The 17511-nt window shown below is 39.2% G+C and overlaps 1 protein-coding gene across 1 annotated transcript; it reads right to left on the reverse strand.

The window, feature by feature from the left end:
* Positions 1–2384: 2384 nt before the first annotated feature.
* On the reverse strand, positions 2385–15608 carry LOC118778988 (interferon-induced GTP-binding protein Mx-like). The gene is made up of 12 exons (XM_036530793.1): positions 15419–15608; positions 13938–14072; positions 13661–13815; positions 13354–13492; positions 12912–13110; positions 12739–12817; positions 12359–12475; positions 12056–12242; positions 11795–11953; positions 11570–11646; positions 9323–9538; positions 2385–2564 (listed from the first exon to the last, which is right to left on the reverse strand). The coding sequence occupies exons 1-12, from the start codon at positions 15606–15608 to the stop codon at positions 2421–2423; spliced, it is 1797 nt and encodes a 598-aa protein (XP_036386686.1). The 3' UTR covers positions 2385–2420.
* Between the last annotated feature and the right edge of the window lie 1903 nt (positions 15609–17511).

The raw sequence follows: 17511 nt of genomic DNA on the forward strand, positions 1-17511 counted from the left end.
TGTCATGTATTGTGGAAATTACGGAGCGGGGCCAGGATTTAATAATAATAATAAAAAAAAAAACACGTCTGAAACCCAGTTCGGAGTTCCCGTGTCTGCTCCATTAAACCACATCGAAACAGGATTGCGATTTTTTCACCTCACCTGGGATTTTTGGTGGTTCGTTTGCTCTCCTCCTATCAAAGTTAACGTTGTTTTTATACACTCTTGATGGCATCGTCAGTGAGCAATATCATTTCTCACATGTTCATGTTTTAAGATGAATATTGATGCATAAAGTCGTTCATATTGTTTTAATACATGATTCTCCTCTTAGCGAAGCGAGATAAACTACGTACGCTATGTATTATCTGCATATTATAAAACTGATAGTTCCGACCCTCAATGATTGGCAGTTTCGCGTTCGAAGCCGTTGTATATTTCCCGTATACCTTCCATCTCACCGCATCACGTTCCATATTAATGCGCTGCAAATTGTTTCCATGCCAACTTGTTAAAAAGTGTTAACACCGTAACAGAATGTCAGAATAACAGAATCTACACCAATCACTGCTTGCGAAGCACAACGGTGCAAAAACTTTATGATGCTGGCCTTCAAGACAGAGAAATTATGTCGGTGACGGGGCATCGATGTGAATCGTCTCTGCAATCCTACTGGCGTCCAAACTTCAGTGCGAGAAACGCGTGGAGTAATATACTTGCTGGCACGCAGTCTCAGTTAAAGCGCACCGGCACTGAATTAAATGCCCCGATAACACCAAAGAGGAGCGCTAACCCGGACCATTACTTTAACAACTGTACCATAAACGGTGATATTCAGATTAATATTAAACATCCCTAAATGGCAATCCCCTTGGTGTCAGAGTGTCTTTATTTTGCAGATTTTACAGCACAGGTTCCAGCGTGTGTGTGTTGTTTGGCAACCATTCTGTCAGTAGCCTAACTCGCTAAAGCACTGCACTAGGCTAGTTGGCGGAAGAATGTATTTATTCCTCAATTTTTATTCAAACGGGTTTTTATCACTGTTTGTTGATTTTATAGAATTTTACAAGGTAAATGGTAACAGTTTTATAAAAGCAATAAGCCCCGCGAGGCCGTAGGTTACGGGTATTATACAACAGCCAAGGGGGTTTTAGGTAAAACTAACGAGGTTGACATGGTTACAAACGGAAAAAACAGAGCTCTGCTTACTCGATGTGTTAGTGTGACGCTCTGTGTGGTTTAGCTTGCTGTGTTTGTTACCTCTTGAGCAATGCATTACATTTATTGGTATTTAGCAGACGCATCCAGAGCAATTTACATAGGTTACAGTTTTAACATGCTATCCATTTATACAGCTGGATATTTACAACGGCAACTCTGGGTTAAGTACCTTGCCCAAGGGTACAACGGCAGTGCCCCAGTGGGGAATCATAACTTTTAGTTATGAGCCGTATTAAACGAAACCACAGTAGAGGTGTGTGAGAAGCCAAACCAACACATCATACCGGAGTAAGGATTAAGAAAATTTTACAACATGTGTTTGCAAAATTATTCCTGGCACTTGTGGGCCATCTGGCCCTTTCTTTTTTCAAAGACAGAGACAAGGTTTAGCATAGTTTGAAACGTGCCTTCATTTTATTAACAAAAGTGGGCAAACAACAGCCATGTTTCACATTTACTGTTCTAAACAAGCTGTAACAACTCCAATATAAAACCACAGATCCCCAAATGATACGATGTGTGATCTGGTACATGAAGAATGATAACCCTCCTATTGCCACAGGAGGGCACGACACACCATTGAAAGTTCACACACATGCCAAAACAGTGAGTTACTGTACACATACACATAATAAAACACAAAACAAAGAATGTAGATATTTTATGTTCATGGTTATCACCATGATGTATGTTTATTTTATGCTCAAAGAAGAAACTCTGCCTAATCAACCTATATTAACAAAAAAGTGCCATATTTTCAATTATATTCAGGGAAAAATAGATTTTGAAACATATTAAGTGCACAATGCTCTGGCTTTATGTTTATGTTTTACACAAAAACTGGATTTGATAAATTTGTTAGGAATTCATCTCATAAATGGGGATATTATATCTCTATATTTATATATCTGTTTATCTTTCTCGCATACATGTTAGAACTTGGAAGGAAAGTGTTCTCTTAATTTTGTGACTGGCTTGGAAAAAAAGTATATAAATAATCAAACAGGATGAAGTTAGACAAAAAAGATGTTGTTAGACTATTTTATTTTAAGCTCTCAGTGAACTCAGACTGTCTCACCACTACACCCTTTTAGAGCTAAGCATCCATGATATCACAATAGTCAGGTGCTGTGGTGTCAGAATTTCAACAGTTGCTCTTTTGCCCTTTTGAGCCGGTCCTGCCTCTCCACTAGGTGGCGCCTGTGCTCTGCTGTTTCCTACTTTTCTTCAGCCATGTGCTCCAAACCCTCTGTGCCCTGTAGTATGAGCAGTATCTCCGTCTGCAGCTTTGCCCCAGTCTCCAGCAGCATGTGGAAGCGCAGAATCATGGGCACCATGTCAGCCAGGCGACCTGAAGAGATCTGTGCACACACATTCACAAGATTACTTTCAAACCAGCTAAGTACTATATTTTAAGTTTACTTTCTTTATTATTACTGAAAAAAGAAGTGGAGATACACTTTATCACTAGATGTGCTAATTGAGGGAATCTTGTTGCTGGTTTATTTCTGTTTCTTGTGGAGTAAAGTTTGGTACCTTCAAGTATGTTTTCACATGCTTCATCAGATCTGAGAGCTCATTCCTCCTGCGGCCTTCGCCCCTGGCATTGTCGTCGTCTTGAGCCTTCAGCTCATCCATCTTGTAGGAGTACGTCCCATCCTGGGTGTATACCATTTCCTCCATTTTGAACAGTGTCTTGATGAGCTCTGCTGAGTGTGCTTTTTGTGCCTGCTGGATCTGACTGCTTTTCTCCTGCACAGAGACATCAATGTTTTTAAGTGAACCGTGTCTTCACTGCTTCCTAGGGAGGGACTACATGAAAATGCCACAGTATTATGTCGACAAACATGGCTAATTTAGGGTTGAACACTTTTTCATTAATTGGGTTTCCATTGGAGATGTACAGATCTGGTTAGCGGCTTGCAGCACTCAGACATGCACTGTGGGTATTTTTTGCTGTTTATCAGTTTATAACTAGATGGAACACTTCTATGGAGCTGTCCTTCTGACAATATGATAGCTGACAGCCCATGATCAATATTCTCATAGTTTTTACCAGTTTAATATGGTCATTTTGGTTGCTCTAACTATTACATTTTACATATGTATTATTATGTGTGATTTTTTTGTTAATGAATATTCTGAGTGATTTGGTTATTAAGCGACATGTGCTTTAGCAAGTTCAGCCCTGTTCTTCTACAAGTAAAAAATACATCTTGCATTTTTTTCTTTTTAAATGCTACAAAGGCACTAAGTCTAAAGTACAGCAGTCCAATATGAGCGTACCAAAAGAAAGGTTCAGAGGGTATCTCAATAAAGCATTTCATCTGTGCCTCTACAATTCAGGTCTGAGAGACAATATTATGCATTTTTTGAAGAAAGTAAACATTCACAATTATATTGACAGCTCTATCAAATGTGATAAAGAAAGCACTAATACTGGGTTTACATGTGCATATCTCAAGTGTGAACCATTCCAGTACTGCCTTTTTATAATCGTAGTATTGGTTTGTTTCCCACAGTGTTTAATTAAATCGGTAGCAAGTGAAATTGAAACATTTGATTCACATATAGACAAGGTATTTGAGACACAGTAATGCTTAATTTTTCCTGTTTTATCAACAGCACTGAATCAAGCTTTTTTCACAGGAAGTGAGATAAAGGAAAGGAGAAACCTTTGTGTGTTTTAGGAGGTTGGGCAGGGTTTTGAAATGCATGGTGGCCACCTCATTGAGGGCTTCCAGGACTTTATCTGTGTGAGGAAGGGAGAGACAAAGTGCAACAAACCTCAGACTCAGAAACGGACCAGAACATACAAATCATGCAAACCATTATTAAATATTGTGTACTACCATTTGATCCCAATTTACATTTTTCTCTAAACAAGGACAAATGCTTACCAGAAATGGCTGACAAGAGCTGAAAAGCATGAGGTTCCATCTCTTTAATAAGCCTTTGACACAATGCTTCAAATACACGGTAATTTTGGAATCCTGGCAGCTGCCTCCCTCGACTGATCTGGATAAACTCCTCAGCCAAGGGCAGCAGAGTGCTCTCAACTGACAAAACACAACACACAAGCCAAAACACATCAGAGGAAACATCACCTTGCCATGCTTTATGAGATCAAATTAAAGCAAGAGGATGTACTCACTGTCCACATCTCTTTGTTCCAGAGTCTGGTGCCACTTTGAGAACTGGTCACGGGTGAAGCAGTAAAGTTTTGCTTCTTTTACAAATTGCTTGGAAATATCGCCATTTGTCAGTGCTTGGATGTCATCCAAAAAGTCTTTGATTTTCTGCCTCAGACAAAGGAAAAAGATAAAAACATAAATTGGGGCTCCTGAATGACTCTTGGTAAAATAACTTCCTCTAGTACACGCTGATTAGCCTTTATGAACCTGTGAAAGCTCACCTCAGTCAGGAATCTGGCAATCTCTCGGCTGTCAGTAGGAATATTCCCCATGAGGCTAAGTTCCTCTTCTACCTTCTGTAACTTCATGAAAATGTCTGCCTCTATCGTATTAAGTGAACTCTGTTGTGAAGAAAACAGAATGATCTCTTATCTTGATCAACACTGCAAGGCACAATAATGATAATAATAACACACTTTATAAAGTGCTGCTCTTGCAAAAGGCAACTACTTTACAATATTAGAATTAGAATATAACAGAGAAGAACAGAATCAACAGTATGGACATGGATGTGGGGAGTTCACACCAACGTTCAGGTTCCTTATAATTCCAGTACTTTACTGGTATGCAGAATTTATGTAATTTTATGTAATTTAAATATTCAGAATAATGTGGTCAGATTTCATTTTTTGCTGCTAGAGACTGAGGAACATGGAAGTTATCTTAAGGTGTACACCTGATTAATCACCAGCAAAAAGGTTCCAAACTGATGCTGCCCTGCTACAATATAGCGTCTGTCTGTGCCACCTTGTCTATTTAGCAGACCAGCTTGACTGACATTCAGTCTCGTAACGTTTGCCCCTGTCTCGCATCTTCTCGTCGCCTTTTAAAACTTTATGTTGCTGCTTGTGTCAAATTTAAGACGCTGAATCTAGCGCCCTGGGCAGCTTAAGGCATGACTCCTTCATTCATTCAATTAATCGATAGACATACAACCAGTGTTAATTTTGGCAGCTTTTTAAGATCTAGTTTTAGTCTCGTCTTTTGACAAAAATACGTATTAGTCTTCGTCATACCTTTTGACATTTCTCCTTTCTTAGTTTTAGTTGCACATTAGTATGATGAATATATGGCTCTTAGTATAATTGGTCAACACTGTGATTCCAGGCGGATGTAAGCATACGTTACTGAAGCCCATCTATGGAGAGTCGTTAGACATCAGCCCTTGCGTTTGCGCCCCATGTACTGAGGAAAAATGAAACGAAACCAAACCAACCCATCATGCCAGAGTAATGAGGAGTAAAGAGGCCAATCCCTGCCGCACCCATTCCCAGTTTACCTCCAAATTCTCAAAAGTATTAAGAAAATTTTAAACCATGCTTTTGAAATTATTTCTGGCATTTCTGCGTGGCGTGATGGCCAGTTGGTCATTTCTTTTTTCAGAGATAGAGACAAGGTGTAACATAATTTAAAATGTACCTTCATTTTCCTAACATGAGCGAGCAAGCAATAACTATGTTTCACATTTCGTGTTTGAACAAGTTGTAACACCTCCAATATAAAATGTAATTATTTGTGGTGTGCTGGATGTGCAACTAGGAAAAATTCAAGTTTGGGTCCAGCAAGTAGGTTACAGTTGGAGAGCTACCTGATTGTAATTAACAAAATTATTTTAGTCGTATAGTTGTAAAATTTAATGATATAATTTTTTAAATCAATAATATCCAGTGTGTCCCATTCAGGGGTACAGGAGTATTCAATTACTCACTGAAATCCTAAGAAACAGAATAGCATTGTTAAGAATGGTGTGCGTCCAGCAAGTACGTTACAAGAAAGCTACCTGCCTTATTTGGAAAGCTACCTGAGCATACTTAGCATATAGTTGTAATATACATACATACAGAAAATGTTATATTGTGGTTTTGTGGCTATCAGTTAGCCTATAACGTTTCTCTGACTCTATACAATGGCCTGAGGGAACAAGCGGTCAGAAGAAACTCAAATAAAACGAATGAAAACATTTATTACCTTTTTATGATTCTTTTCCAGATGATGTGATTTAAGAATGGGAAAGGATTGCACTCTGTAAGCTCATCCAAACCAAACTGACATCAAAGGCAACAGTGAAGTGTTTTATACCTCTTCTGCCACACCTATGCAAATGTATGGTGATATGGTGACGTCAGTTGATGAGGGATATGTCATGATATGAGAATTATCTGCCAATCGCCAGCCTGATGCACTGTCATGTATTGTGGAAATTACGGAGCGGGGCCAGGATTTAATAATAATAATAATAAAAAAAACATGTCTGAAACACAGTTCGGAGCTCCCGTGTCTGCTCCATTAAACCACATCGAAACAGGATTGCGATTTTTTCACCTCACCTGGGATTTTTGGTGGTTCGTTTGCTCTCCTCCTTTCAAAGTTAACGTTGTTTTTATACACTCTTGATGGCATCGTCAGTGAGCAATATCATTTCTCACATGTTCATGTTTTAAGATGAATATTGATGCATAAAGTCGTTCATATTGTTTTAATACATGATTCTCCTCTTAGCGAAGCGAGATAAACTACGTACGCTATGTATTATCTGCATATTATAAAACTGATAGTTCCGACCCTCAATTATGATTGGCAGTTTCGCGTTCGAAGCCGTTGTATATTTCCCGTATACCTTCCATCTCACCGCATCACGTTCCATATTAATGCGCTGCAAATTGTTTCCATGCCAACTTGTTAAAAAGTGTTAACACCGTAACAGAATGTCAGAATAACAGAATCTACACCAATCACTGCTTGCGAAGCACAACGGTGCAAAAACTTTCTGATGCTGGCCTTCAAGCCAGAGAAATTGTGTCGGTGACGGGGCATAGATGTGAATCGTCTCTGCAATCCTACTGGCGTCCAAACTTCAGTGCGAGAAACGCGTGGAGTAATATACTTGCTGGCACGCAGTCTCAGTTAAAGCGCACCGGCACTGAATTAAATGCCCCGATAACACCAAAGAGGAGCGCTAACCCGGACCATTACTTTAACAACTGTACCATAAACGGTGATATTCAGATTAATATTAAGCACCCCTAAATGGCAATCCCCTTGGTGCCAGAGTGTCTTTATTTTGCAGATTTTACAGCACAGGTTCCAGCGTGTGTGTGTTGTTTGGCAACCATTCTGTCAGTAGCCTAACTCGCTAAAGCACTGCACTAGGCTAGTTGGCGGAAGAATGTATTTATTCCTCAATTTTTATTCAAACTGGTTTTTATCACTGTTTGTTGATTTTATAGAACTTTACAAGGTAAATGGTAACAGTTTTATAAAAGCAATAAGCCCCGCGAGGCCGTAGGTTACGGGTATTATACAACAGCCAAGGGGGTTTTAGGTAAAACTAACGAGGTTGACATGGTTACAAACGGAAAAAACAGAGCTCTGCTTACTCGATGTGTTAGTGTGACGCTCTGTGTGGTTTAGCTCGCTGTGTTTGTTACCTCTTGAGCAATGCATTACATTTATTGGTATTTAGCAGACGCATCCAGAGCAATTTACATAGGTTACAGTTTTAACATGCTATCCATTTATACAGCTGGATATTTACAACGGCAACTCTGGGTTAAGTACCTTGCCCAAGGGTACAACGGCAGTGCCCCAGTGGGGAATCATAACTTTTAGTTATGAGCCGTATTAAACGAAACCACAGTAGAGGTGTGTGAGAAACCAAACCAACACATCATACCGGAGTAAGGATTAAGAAAACTTTACAACATGTGTTTGCAAAATTATTCCTGGCACTTGTGGGCCATCTGGCCCTTTCTTTTTTCAAAGACAGAGACAAGGTTTAGCATAGTTTGAAACGTGCCTTCATTTTATTAACAAAAGTGGGCAAACAACAGCCATGTTTCACATTTACTGTTCTAAACAAGCTGTAACAACTCCAATATAAAGCCACAGATCCCCAAATGATACGATGTGTGATCTGGTACATGAAGAATGATAACCCTCCTATTGCCACAGGAGGGCACGACACACCATTGAAAGTTCACACACACGCCAAAACAGTGAGTTACTGTACACATACACATAATAAAACATGAAACAAAGAATGTAGACATTTTATGTTCATGGTTATCACCATGATGTATGTTTATTTTATACTCAAAGAAGAAACTCTGCCTAATCAACCTATATTAACAAAAAAGTGCCATATTTTCAATTATATTCAGGGAAAAATAGATTTTGAAACATATTAAGTGCACAATGCTTTGGCTTTATGTTTATGTTTTACACAAAAACTGGATTTGATAAATTTGTTAGGAATTCATCTCATAAATGGGGATATTATATCTCTATATTTATATATCTGTTTATCTTTCTCGCATACATGTTAGAACTTGGAAGGAAAGCGTTCTCTTAATTTTGTGACTGGCTTGAAAAAAAAGTATATAAATAATCAAACAGGATGAAGTTAGACAAAAAAGATGTTGTTAGACTATTTTATTTTAAGCTCTCAGTGAACTCAGACTGTCTCACCACTACCTCCTTTTAGAGCTAAGCATCCATGATATCACAATAGTCAGGTGCTGTGGTGTCAGGATTCCAACAGTTGCTCTATTGCCCATTTGAGCCGGTCCTGCCTCTCCACTAGGCGGCGCCTGTGCTCTGCTGTTTCCTCCTTTTCTTCAGCCATGTGCTCCAAACCCTCTGTGTCCTGCAGTACGAGCAGTATCTCCGTCTGCAGCTTTGCCCCAGTCTCCAGCAGCATGTGGAAGCGCAGAATCATGGGCACCATGTCAGCCAGGCGACCTGAAGAGATCTGTGCACACACACTCACAGTATTACTTTCAAACCAGCTAAGTACTATGCTTTACATTTACTTTCTATATTATTACAGAAAAAAACAAGTAGAGAGATACTTTATCACTAGATGTACTAATTGAGGGATTCTTGTTGCGGTTTATTTCAGTTTCTTGTGGAGTAAAGTTTGGTACCTTCAAGTACGTTTTCACATGCTTCATCAGATCTGAGAGCTCATTCGTCCTGCGGCCTTCGCCCCTGGCATTGTCGTCGTCTTGAGCCTTCAGCTCATCCATCTTGTAGGAGTACGTCCCATCCTGGGTGTATACCATTTCCTCCATTTTGAACAGTGTCTTGATGAGCTCTGCTGAGTGTGCTTTTTGTGCCTGCTGGATCTGACTGCTTTTCTCCTGCACAGAGACATCAATGTTTTTAAGTGAACCGTGCCTTCACTGCTTCCTAGGGAGGGACTACATGAAAATGCTACAGTATTATATCGACAAACATGTCTATCAATGCAATCAGCATCATTACTGCTTTTTTTACAGGAAAAAAAATTGTTACAAATGTATGGTTGAATGATTTTTTCTGGTTTGGGTTATCAGTACCTAATTTATTGGAAACCATTTACAAATGTATGAAAGTATTCAAAGGATGAAAGACAGTGACAAAATATAAATATGCCATACATACAGGTAAAGATTAATGATGGCTAAATGTTACAAAGTCGCACATGACTGTCACACATCATATGGGCATAAATCCAAGCAAAAAATTCCAGATTCAGTCAGGAAGGGACACCATTTGAAACATTTACTGCAACAGGACTCTTTCTGCATTTTTAAATTGGAAACTACTACATTTTCTGGGACTACTGTAGAGTTGAAAGCTTTTTCGTTAATTAGGTTTCCAGATCTCTGAATTACAGATCTGGTTGGTTGTTCACAGCACTCAGACATGCAATGTTTGTACAAGCAGACCTATCCATGATTGGTTCATCTGCTTTCCTTGTCAGCAGTGATTCCTTTTGCTGTTCATCAGTTTATAACTAGATGGTACATTTCTATGGAGCCGTCCTTCTGTCGATATGATAGCTGCCAGTCCATGTACAATATTCTCATAATTTTTTCCAGTTTAGTATGGTTATTTTGGTTGTTTTCAGTATTAATGTTTTATTCATGATTATTACTTTTCATTCACGTATTACTATTGCTATTATTTTTTCTGTTAATTAGTATTCTGAGTGATTTGGTTATTGAACGAGACATATGCTTTAACATTTCTTTTTATTGGTTTGAAGTCATGCCCTATGACTTCTACCATTAAAAACAAATCTTGCATTTTTTTCTTCTTACACCCTTATGAAGGAACTAAGGCTGAAATACGGCAGTGTTTAACTTAGGTCCAATATAAACCTGCCAAAAGAACAAAAACACTTTAGATTAGTCAGGTAGTGCCCCTCCATCATGTTTGATTCTTCATGTTAAAGTAACCCTATCTGTCAGAGCAAATTCCAACTCATCTAGCTGGAACTGTGTGGCCAGGACCAGGAGTGCTCTTTTTTCACATGAACAGTTGGGGTGGGTTCCAGGTTTTTGGAGAAAGACCCGTTTTGTCCAGCTGAAAGTGCCAGAAACAGACATCTTAACATTTTACTCTCTAGACCACTAGCTAGCTTTGTAGCTCGGTGACAAAGTGGTCAGGGCCACTTCCCGACTGTTGTAACTGTGGTAGTTATTTCACAGTACTTTACCCTGTCTAGAGTTAGCTACCATTTAAACCACTGGAAATGTAGCTGTTAATTAGATGACTGAACCATCATGCTGATCTCCCCTTTCAAATCACAGCATTAAAGTATACCATGTTATGAAATGATTTCCGTATTTGTATTTGCTGGCTATTGAGTTAGTGCTTTTGGAGAAAATTTGAGACATTGGCACTTATTCACCTCTGGAATATAACAGCGGATAAGCTATAAGAAACACATAGCACTTTCTACTGAGGGACATTAATTATGGGTATATGTGTCCATGCATGCATTTTATCACATTGACTGAGTTAATTATCAAAGGTTCAGAGTATCTCAATAATGCATTTCATCTGTGCCTCTACATTTCAGGACTGGGAGAGAATATTATGCAATTTTTGAAGAAATGATCAGTATTATATTTACAACTCTATAAAATGTGATAAAGGAAGCACTGATGCGGGGTTTACATGTGCATATCTCAAGTATAAACCATCTCAATACTGCTTTTTATAATTGTACTTCTGGTGTGTTTTCACAGTGTTTAATTAAATCGGTAGTAAACAAAATTGAAACATTTGATTCACATATAGACAAGGTATTTGAGACACAGTAATGCTTAATTTTTCCTGTTTTATCAACAGCACTGAATCAAGCTTTTTTCACAAGAAGTGAGATAAAGGAAAGGAGAAACCTTTGTGTGTTTTAGGAGGTTGGGCAGGGTTTTGAAATGCATGGTAGCCACCTCGATGAGGTCTTCCAGGACTTTATCTGTGTGAGGAACGGAGACACAAAGTACAACGCACCTCAGACTCAGAAATGGACCAGAACATACAAATCATGCAAACCATTATTAAATATTGTGTACTACCATTTGATCCCAATTTACATTTTTCTCTAAACAAGGAAAAATGCTTACCAGAAATGGCTGACAAGAGCTGAAAAGCATGAGGTTCCATCTCTTTAATAAGCCTTTGACACAATGCTTCAAATACACGGTAATTTTGGAATCCTGGCAGCTGCCTCCCTCGACTGATCTGTATAAACTCCTCAGCCAAGGGCTGCAGAGTGCTCTCAACTGACAAAACGCAACACACAAGCCAAAACACATCAGAGGAAACATCACCTTGCCATGCTTTATGAGATCAAATTAAAGCAAGAGGATGTGCTCACCGCCCACCTCTTTTACCCAGGTCATCTGAAAACGAGAGGATGTACTCACTGTCCACATCTCTTTGTTCCAGAGTCTGGTGCCACTTTGAGAACTGGTCACGGGTGAAGCAGTAAAGTTTTGTTTCTTTTACAAGTTGCTGGGAAATATCGCCATTTGTCAGTGCTTGGATGTCATCCAAAAAGACTTTGATTTTCTGCCTCAGACAAAGGAAAAAGATAAAAACATAAATTGGGGCTCCTGAATGACTCTTGGTAAAATAACTTCCTCTAGCACACGCTGATTAGCCTTTATGAACCTGTGAAAGCTCACCTCAATCAGGAATCTGGCAATCTCTCGGCTGTCTGGAATATTCCCCATGAAGCTAAGTTCCTCCTCTACCTTGTGTAACTTCATGAAGATGTCTGCCACTATAGTATTAAGTGAACTCTGTTGTGAAGAAAACAGAATGATCTCTTGTCTTGATCAACACTGCAAGGCACAATAACGATAATAATAACACACTTTACAAAGTGCTGCTCATGCAAAAGGCAACTACTTCACAATATTAGAATCAGAATATAACAGAGAAGAACAGTATCAATAGTATGGAAATGGATGTGGGGAGTTCACACCAACGTTCAGGTTCCTTATAATTGCAGTACTTTACTGGTATGCAGAATTTATGTAACAATCATACTGTTCATGTTTACCTTGATCAGAGTCAGGAGTTCCCTTGAAAGCATCTCTGCAAGATTGTTTATGCCAGCCTGCTTGCTGTCGAGTAAATTCCTTTGAAGACATATGATCAAATTAAGCTATTGGACTGTGAGGCTTTGCTTAAAACCAACAAAAGTACAAGTGATGCAATAACTGAATTTAATACCTGAACTGCTGGTGTTCCTTGAAAAATGTCTTCTCCAAGTTGAGGGCATCAGAAAGCGAGACTTTGCCATCGATTTCTTTTTGTCCTCGACAGCGGACGATGGTATATCCTCTCTTCAGAGGGATCAACTCATTTCTAATGATGCTGAGGATTCTTTCCTCCATTCCCTTATCCACCAGGTCAGGCTTAGTGAGGACACCTAAGAGATGAATTAGAGGGACACTGAACAGTTGGTTTGATCCCCATGAAAATCAGTCCCTCTTACAGACCATTCTTGGAATTTGTCACCATATTGTTACAGTCAAAATGAGTCTCCAAGTGAATACAAACAGGGGATGAGTACCCACAAACCTACAAACACAGGATTAATCCCCATGCAAACACAAATGGAATCAGTACCAATGCATCTACAGGCATGGAATATATCCGTATGAGTCAGTACCAATGGTCCTCTCTCCCTCTGGATCAACCTCCTGTGCCATTTGCAGGGCCTCAGCGGTAGTGATGTCAGCAGTGCACGGGATCACCACCAGGTTTATGGTCTCCTTGTTCATGATGTACTCGTAAATTAAGCTCTTTATCTGAAGAAAGAAAGAAGAAAAGACATTGTCACTAGCAGGACCAAACCAGCTCAGTGTGGGAGGGGTCTCTATGGTATGAGGGGGATTGTAAGGGGTCCACTGTGGTAGAGGGAGTGGGAGGGGCCATCAGTGTGGGGAGGGCTGTGGAAGGGATTTCAGAGGACTTACCTGGGTGGCAATATCATCAGGCTGTCCCCCCATTGCCACCCGTGTGATTCCTGGCAGGTCGATAAGGGTGAGGTCTGGGGTGGTTTTGGATTTGATCTGAACAGTAATTCGTTCATGGCTGATCTCACAGTTTTTCCCAGCCAACCGATTTTGAGCTGGGAAAAGCAAGTTGACAGAATTTCACAGTCATTATTTCACTGTGTACTATTAAGCTGTCTGTTAGAGTATAAATTAAAATAGAGATACAATAAAACATAATAAAATCATGTCAAATTACCATTTTTGATTTCCTCACACACTTGCTCAGGAGAATCCAACTTTATACTTTTTTGTTTGTATAATATCTTCCCCTCCCAGTCGGTGTCTTCACTGTGGATCAGGATAAGCTCCAGGGGACATCGAGTCACCACCCCTTTCATAACAGAAAACCCAACAGAGAAAACATACACACGAAAAAAGAAAATGTACTGGTGAAATGATGGAATCAAAAAGCCCATTGATTAAATGACCGTCTCAAAAAAATCAACCTTTGAAAGGACAAGATCATATTTTTGAAAGTACATGAAGAGAATACAGCTCTTTTAGACTCTTTTAGACATCACTGGTTCCTTAAATGTTAAGGATATAGCTCCTGTCCACACACACTATATGGACAAAAGCATTTGGACGCCTGACCATTACATTGTAATGACGTTGTATTCAAATACATGTACTTTAATATGGAGTTGGTCCCCCTTCTGCAGCTATAACAGCTTCCACTCTTCTTTGAAGGCTTTCCACAAGATTTTGGAGTGTTTCTGTGGGAATTTGTGCCCATTCATTCTGTAGAGCATTTATGAGGTCAGGCACTGATGTTGGATGAGAAGACCTGGCTCGCAATCTCCGTTCCAGTTCATCCCAAAGGTGCTCGATGGGGTTGAGGTCAGGGCTCTGTGCGGGCCAATCAAGTTCTTCCACACCAAACTCATCAAACCATGTCTTTATAGTCCTTGCTTTGTACACTGGGGCACAGTCATGTTGGAATAGAAAAGGGCCTTCCCCAAACTGTTGCCACAAAGTTGGAAGCATAGCATTGTCCAAAATGTCTTGGTATGCTGAAGCATTAAGATTGCCCTTCACTGGAGATAAGGGGCCTAGCCCAAACCAGGTGTGGCCAAATACTTTTGTCCATATAGTGTAGATTTCTGATTCATCATGACAATTTAAAATGGGAACAGACTCTTCTCTGAAACCAGCTGCTTCTGAATGAATGCTATGGTAGCTATCTTTTTATTTTCATGTCCCCTTTGGACCTTTTGAAACAAAAACCATGCACATTGTTTTCAATAATGGAATTTTGAAGGCTGCATCACTTCTGTTCATTGTACACTTCCACAAACTCGTAGAGAGCATAGAGCTTTGTAAACTGCATACCTGCACTTATACTTCCTTTGATAAACAAAGGCAAATAGGTTTGCTCTGAACATCTACTCTGTTGAAATTCAGGTTGGCTGAAATTAAGACTTGAGACAGTGAACTGCTGTTTAATGAGCTGTATTGTGTTGTGCTGTACTATGATGGTGATGACAAAGCCGCCAAGAGTCTTCTGTTATATTTTTTATGTTTTCAAAGAACTTTTGATGAACCCAATAGAACATAATTATTAAATTATTATTGTAAGGTACTGATGTGGTTTCAGAGTACTGCTGTAGGTAGATTTCTCAATGTATTAAATATGGAGGTAAATGCATATTTGACTGTGGTTGTACATGAACATACCAGTGCCTCTGGGCAGCTGGACACCAGACAAGGCCTCAAGCACAGAGCTTTTTCCTGAGCTCTGGTCTCCAATCACAGCGATGGTCGGTAAAGGCACATCTTGATCAACACCAAGCCCCCGCAACTGATCCACAAAATCCATAAAAGGACGCACCGTCTGCTCAAAATGATTTAGTACCACAGCCCCCATGGCAGCACTGGGGAGGAAATACAATGCATAACTGTCAAAATTTGTTTTCATAACTGTTTTGTTTTTCATACAATTGATGTAATTCACTGAAATATTTGGTAATTCTTTTATGCAGCACTTTTAATTATAAGACATACATGTAAGTACAATATAAAAAAAGTTACATAAATACAACTTTAATACACTGACAGTAATGTATGATGAGCTTCTCAGCACAGACCCCTCTGAAGTGGCCATTGATCCACTCATGCTGTAATCTAGTCACTCGGATGCTTATGATGTCATCTGCATTCTGAGGCACTTATATTCTAGCCTCTGAGAAGCTTATGATGTCAACCTGCTGTTAGTCTAAGAACTACTACACAAACAGGTGCTGTATGTGATATATTCATTTCAACTCTTTTTTTTCCTCATTGAGTTTTGTTACTTTTAAATATTTAGAAAACTGATGTAGTCAAGTTTCATTTTTTGCTGGTAGAGACTGAGGAAGATTGAAGGTTTTTTCATTACATCATTACAAACCTTAACCTTCCATGGTGCACACACGGATGCACTAAGACAACATTCCCATAATGTATCTATAACCACCGAGCCAACAAAATAATAGCTAATGTTGCAGTTATCCGATTCTATCCTAAGAGTCAGTGACTCCCAACTGTGTATTTGATGGATTCTGCCACCACCAGCAAACCTATTTAAACTAATAAAGGTTGTCCTTTTTAGTTGACAGACTGAATCAGGTGTGCTAGTACAGGACCATCAAATATATGGCATTACTGGGTCTGTTAATTGTTTGCTGAATTCATGAATGCAGGGACATTCATGAACATAGTGAACATACAAATTAGTATTCTATTTCAGAAGTTAATCAAGTAGGCTGTATACTGTAAAATTCAAGCCCAATCAAATAAACTTAAATCAAACCATGAAGGCAATTGCTCCCAAGCTGGCATTATTTTGCCTTCGTGAGAAAAGCATGTCAAGTTTTGGTTTTGTAGCAAGATTGATATTTGTCTATAATATACTATATTTTGCCTAGTCTCTAAAGCCAATTCGCCTCCAAAATCAACACATTTATTTACAGCAAGCTACAGTGAACGCAAGGCAGTTGAACTAAGGAGGAACTAATTTAGTTATATAGTTAAGTCATAGATGAGTGGTTTTCCTCATAGCTTCCATTGAGGAAATCAGCACTATCTAACACTCCTGCGCTCCTTCATGTTCTTAAAAAGTTGTAACTACTCTGATATAAAATGTACGTTTGACAAAAAAATAAATAAATAAAAATTCTTGGTTGATTATGATTCTTTTCCGGATGATGTGATTCAAAGAATTTTAATGTATGCACTGTTGGTGCTTCCTGTTTTGCACATACAAGGGGTTTTCAGACCAATTATTCAACAATCTATGGTTCCACCCAAATTATCCTGCTCTCCATACAGAATAAATAAGCTTTGCCTGTTTTTGCTCACGTTTCAACTGAGTGAAAAACTTTTTGACTCAAAAACAATTGACTCACTACTGCTATGGCCACACATTATTTAAAAAGTGAATTGGGTCTCAGACGTGCCTTATTTGCCTTATTGTGGTAACTCTATTCAAACCCGGACAAAGTTTCGAAACATGCCAGTGTTTTGTTCTTAATTGGGTTTTAATGTGATAGGGGTGAGTAGGTTGGTCAGGGTCTCCTCATCGAACCGCACTCAGCTCTGAGAGTCATCCGGTGCCCGTCAGCTACATAGATGGTGTCACTGGAATGATGCCAACTTTATTCTGAACAAGCTGTAAAAGCTCCAGTATAAAATGTGATTATTTGAGGTTTGCTGGCTGTGCGACCAGGAAACTGTCAAGTGTGTGTCCATCAAGTAGGTTACAGGACAATCACTTGGAAAGCTACCTGACC

The sequence above is a fragment of the Megalops cyprinoides genome, chromosome 6, assembly GCF_013368585.1.
Source record: "Megalops cyprinoides isolate fMegCyp1 chromosome 6, fMegCyp1.pri, whole genome shotgun sequence".
Lineage (NCBI taxonomy): Eukaryota > Metazoa > Chordata > Actinopteri > Elopiformes > Megalopidae > Megalops > Megalops cyprinoides.

Coding starts and splice junctions, on each gene's coding strand:
- LOC118778988 (XM_036530793.1), bottom strand. CDS start 15,608: ATGGGGGCTGTGGTACTAAATCATTTTGAGCAGACGGTGCGTCCTTTT. Junction 13,493..13,660: donor CTGATGATATTGCCACCCAG/GTAAGTCCTCTG, acceptor TTCTTTCTTCAG/ATAAAGAGCTTAATTTACGA. Junction 11,954..12,055: donor AGATGACCTGGGTAAAAGAG/GTGGGCGGTGAG, acceptor GCGTTTTGTCAG/TTGAGAGCACTCTGCAGCCC.